A 4625-nucleotide genomic window follows, 5' to 3' on the forward strand; every position below is an offset into this window, starting at 1 on the left:
AGAGAGAGAGAGAGAGAGAGAGAGAGAGAGAGAGAGAGAGAGAGAGAGAGAAGAGAGAAGAGTCTTGGAGGTGATTTGAACATTTAGTGCCAGCGAGTAGGTAAAGAAGCTCAAGAGAGAGATGTTCTCAAGGTGTTAGCAGAAGACCCTGAAGAGCTCAGTGTCATAAGATTAAAAAAAGAGCAAATATTTTGTGGAGAGTCATGGGATAATGGGGATTGCCAATATGTCAACAAATATGGTCATTACTGAAAATTTTGGTGGGAACTGCTCCAGTCAAGTGGCAACTGAGGAAGATAGATCCCGGATGTCAACTACTTGCAGAAGAATTGGATGAAATGACAGTAACCTCTCCTATGAAGTTTGGAGGTAAAAGGAAGAGGAGAATAAGTCCGATAGACTAGACTCTTTCTTGTTCAAGATTAGTGTTGATCTGAAAATGTTTCTAACGTCTAGAGGATTGAGTCAACAGAGGGGAAGAAGATTAATGTGCAATGACGATAAATAATAAAGCAAGTTCCTGAAGGAGATGGGTCAGAAAAGAGGAATGGAAAATCAAGGATGGGTGCAAATGAGGAGAGGCAATGGAAGATGAGTGAAGGCTTCTCTCGCAGACGACCTGAATGCATCAATAAGAGGACGAGGGCAGAGTTCCAGTGGAGTTTAGGTGGAAGATGAGGGGAGACAGTAGGAGCTCCCACTGTGTGCTTGCTTTCTCTCTGGAGATATTAGTATCCTTCTCATTTGCTACAATGACCTAAGTCTCTGCAGTGGCTGACGTGTGACTGTCAGGGTTGTTGTGAGGACCAGTTATTAGTCCTGACTGCACGTTAAAAATACCTGTGCTGACAGAGCATTATTATTTTTTTTTTTAGTTACCTTTAAGAGTTCTAAATTAATTGGTCTGGGGTGGGGTCCAGGCATCAGGAAGCTCCCCAGTGATCCTAATTGCCAGCTTTGAACGCCACTGGTTCACAGAACCCTAATAATACATGGGTACGATTATTGTGTGTCATATGATATTCAGTTAGGATGAGTCCAGATGATCAGTCACGTACAAAATATAGGGTATTCTGTTGTCACTGAAAAGAGAAAAATAGAAGAACTTTGAAGGGATCAGTGAAAAGTCAAAAGATTACCAGAAAAGCATAAATGGAGAGGTTGAAAGGGAGAGTTGTGTTCATCTAGCCACTCCCTCATTCCCATATCTATGCATTCAGTCACCCTCTGAGCGCCTAGTGCATGTTAAATGCCCCACTACTGGTGAAAAGAAAGAAACAAAACTCCCTCTTTCTAGTAGCTTAGATTTAGTCGGGTGGGGAGAGAGAGGACGAGGAAACTGAGGATTATTCATTTCATGATACAAATGCAAAGCTAGACGTGGGCAGCAGGTGGCCGGAGTATACAGTTGAGGGGCATCTAATCCAGACAAGAGAGGTGGGGGGAAGGTTGGAAACTGAGTCTAACGCAGAGGAAGATGGGATGAGTTCTGGTGACGTCCACCAAGCTAGATAATGGCACTAGGTTAAGGCAAAGGACAGGCCTTCCGGATTGGCTCAGCTGCGCGAGGTCCCTGGTGGCCTAAGGAGCAGAATTAAATGGTGAAAAGCTGAAGCAACTTCATAAAGTTCCATTGTGGAGGTAACATTAGGGAAGGTACCCTTAAAGGGCCGCAAGTAACGTTTTCCTTGTTTACTCTGACAGTTAGGATCAAGGCATCAAACAAATGGCATACTCAAATTGACTAATGGAGGCATGTTTAACAGTTTAAAAGGGATAAACCAGGTGTAGGGCAATAAGCAGGAAAAGGCCAGTGCCCGGCAAAGGAGCTGAATCCATATAGAAGAATGATCATTCTAGAGCCAAATACTAGTATGAGGTTGGTTCCACTCAGGGAATTTCTCAAAATTCTGTCTCATGCAGCTCAGTTTTCTAATAATATGTAAGAACTTGTGAGAGATAGCTGACTGCTCTCTGGAGAAGGCACCTCTTTTCTTGGTTGTTTTTAAACGAGCGTAATGGGTGTTGGAGGAGCCTTCATAGAATTTACTTTTATGGTTCTTACTGCTCATTGGACATGGTCAAACACGCATGCTCTGTGGTAACTGTAAATATATAATTTGAAACTCTCAAAGTAAGGCTCACTTGCTTGAAAACCAATTCTGTTTTTCCATTTGGCGATGACACGATTCTCCCGCAGGTATTATTCTGCATGTGGCATGAATAAGCAATAGAGGCATTTAAGTTGATAATCTTCCATTGCCGTTCATTTTGTTTGGAGCGACTTCAAATGAAGGTTGGATCATCACTGGTGTTCTTGCAGGGTCCCTCCTCTAAATTCCTGCAGTGTCCACGACACGACATTCTTGCTCATGAGAATGAGGTTTGGTCCCTTTGGCTGCCACTAGAAAGAACTCAGAAGGGAAAGTCAGTGTGTCATAAAACTTCCAGAATGTTGGCTGTATTTTTTTTGACAAATTTATTCATGAATTTTCAGGAACTCTCAGAACATTGACAAAATCATTTTAGCTCTAAGTTGACAAAGATAGCAAACTGATTTGGCTGCGTCATCATTTTGGGGTTCTCTGGTCCAGCCAGCCACCCGCTTTCCTCTCCCTGGCCACACACCTGATTTCCCCTATTTGGCTTTCCTTTTGCCCTAACTTGCCTCGTTTTGATTAATTCAACCCAGAAGCCCTGCAATTAAAATATGTAACACATTTCCAAAATCTTTGGTAGGTTTTTTTTTCTGGATGTGTGATTCTGTCTGTTAGAATATTGGTAAGTTTGCACAAAATATCCCTATTCTTCACAGCTCAATTGCTTGAAGGACTCTTTGGTGTTAATTTTGCATACTATTATCAATAACTAAATAACCTTATAGATTTTCTGGTAGCCTTATTAACTTCCAGTTTGTCTTATCTGGGAATAAAAGCTTCTCATTTTATTTTATTTTGAGGTTCATTGACCCAGCAGATGGATCTTGGATGTTTTTTTCCAGGTGCAGGTGATTCCCAGCATGTTTGAGGAATGTTCAGTGTTGGTTATTCCTTTATTAAAATGCACAAGTGAACCCGTGCTGTGGAAAAGCCTGTGCAGTGAGTGACGTGAGCCTGGAGAATGGCATCAGGCTGAGGGTGAATTACTGAGGCCATCTCTTTCCATCTCACCTGTGTCTCTTTTTTTGTTTTTTCCAGCCACCCAGTGTAAGCATGGTGCTGTGTATGATACCTGTGGTCCAGGATGTGCCAAGACGTGTGACAACTGGAATGAGATTGGTCCATGCAATAAGCCGTGTGTCGCTGGTTGTCATTGTCCCGCCAACTTGGTCCTCCACAAGGGAAGGTGCATCAAGCCAGTCCTTTGTCCTCAGCGGTGACCTTTGTTCAGCAGCTTAAGACTTTGAAACCTGGTGTCCTTGACACTGAAGTGGAAGAGCCAATGAAGGACTGCAGTATTTGTGTGCTGATGCTGCAACCACACACACACACACACACACGCAGAGTATATATGTGTACATATATAGATATATAGATATATTCAGAAACATTGCATCATTTATATAAACTATAGGTGGATTATTATATGTATATTTTTTGCTATAAGACATGTATTGTTTCTAGAATCCCAATCTGTAAGCCATTGGATAGATTGTATAAATAAACCAGGTGTTTTTAATTTAATAAGGCAGCATGCAGACATATTGGATGGCTTTAACATCACATACATTTGTCATTTTTAAGGACGTTTTCTAAAGAACCTAAATTGCCTGCCTGCATTCATTTTCGCTTTGAATCAGGATTTGCAGTTGAGTGAGAAATGTGTTTCCCCGGAGAAGGGCAAATTTATCTAGGGGTGTTTCATGATTCCAAAGAAAGGAATGTATGCCTGAGAGAGATGGCCGCTGATTGGTGACAGGCCCTAATGGTGCATGTAAAGCAAGGCGTAGGTTGTTAGACTTTTATTGGGTCAGTGTCTGATATTATTTCCAAAACTGATTGGCTAGTTGCCAAGAAATATATATTTGTTCCTAGAACATAACCAAAGCATCAAATGACTTCTTGCCATCTTTGCATATTCCTTGAGCCTCCTAATTATGTATGTGTTTATGATGGATGTGTCTACTTCCATGTCACACATTGAGATTAAGAAGTGTCTCAGTGACATGTTAGTCTTATTGAGCATGAAGAGACTTTTAGAGAAACTGTTGCACAACATATGAAAAATATCCATTTCTCTGACTCTCAGAGCAATTTAGGATGGGCAAATCTGATAAGTGAATGTGAGCCATATACATTCTGTGACTATTCCATGTATAAAATGAAAGCTTTTAATTATTTCTAGAGCAGGGGTCGGCAAACTTTTGAGATGGAAGAGCCGCCAGGGTTCAGCAAAACTGCGGCTCGCGAGCCACATGTGGCTCTTTGGGTACATACATGTGGCTCTGAAGTAAAATTGAAAATGAGAATAAAACTATCATAGTTTCATTTATACAATTTTTAAAGGATATTATTCACATAATGGTGATTATGTAAAAATATACTTATTGCTCTCGAATAACTTTTAAATTGCTTTGAGGGACAGGATTGGCTCTACCAGGGGTCAGCAACCTTTTGAGACAGAAC

The 4625-nt window shown here is 41.2% G+C and overlaps 1 protein-coding gene across 3 annotated transcripts in view; it reads left to right on the forward strand.

The window, feature by feature from the left end:
- BMPER (BMP binding endothelial regulator) overlaps positions 1–4386 on the forward strand; it is a 227200-nt gene extending 222814 nt beyond the window's left edge. For all 3 annotated transcript variants that reach the window (XM_019668453.1, XM_019668454.1, XM_019668455.1), the window contains exon 15: positions 3198–4386. In XM_019668453.1, coding sequence (XP_019523998.1) covers positions 3198–3379 — 182 coding nt within the window. In that variant the 3' untranslated portion in view covers positions 3380–4386. The remainder of the gene's footprint in view (positions 1–3197) is intronic.
- The last annotated feature ends 239 nt before the right edge of the window (positions 4387–4625 follow it).

Source organism: Hipposideros armiger, unplaced genomic scaffold, assembly GCF_001890085.2.
Source record: "Hipposideros armiger isolate ML-2016 unplaced genomic scaffold, ASM189008v1 scaffold_526, whole genome shotgun sequence".
NCBI classification, from domain to species: domain Eukaryota; kingdom Metazoa; phylum Chordata; class Mammalia; order Chiroptera; family Hipposideridae; genus Hipposideros; species Hipposideros armiger.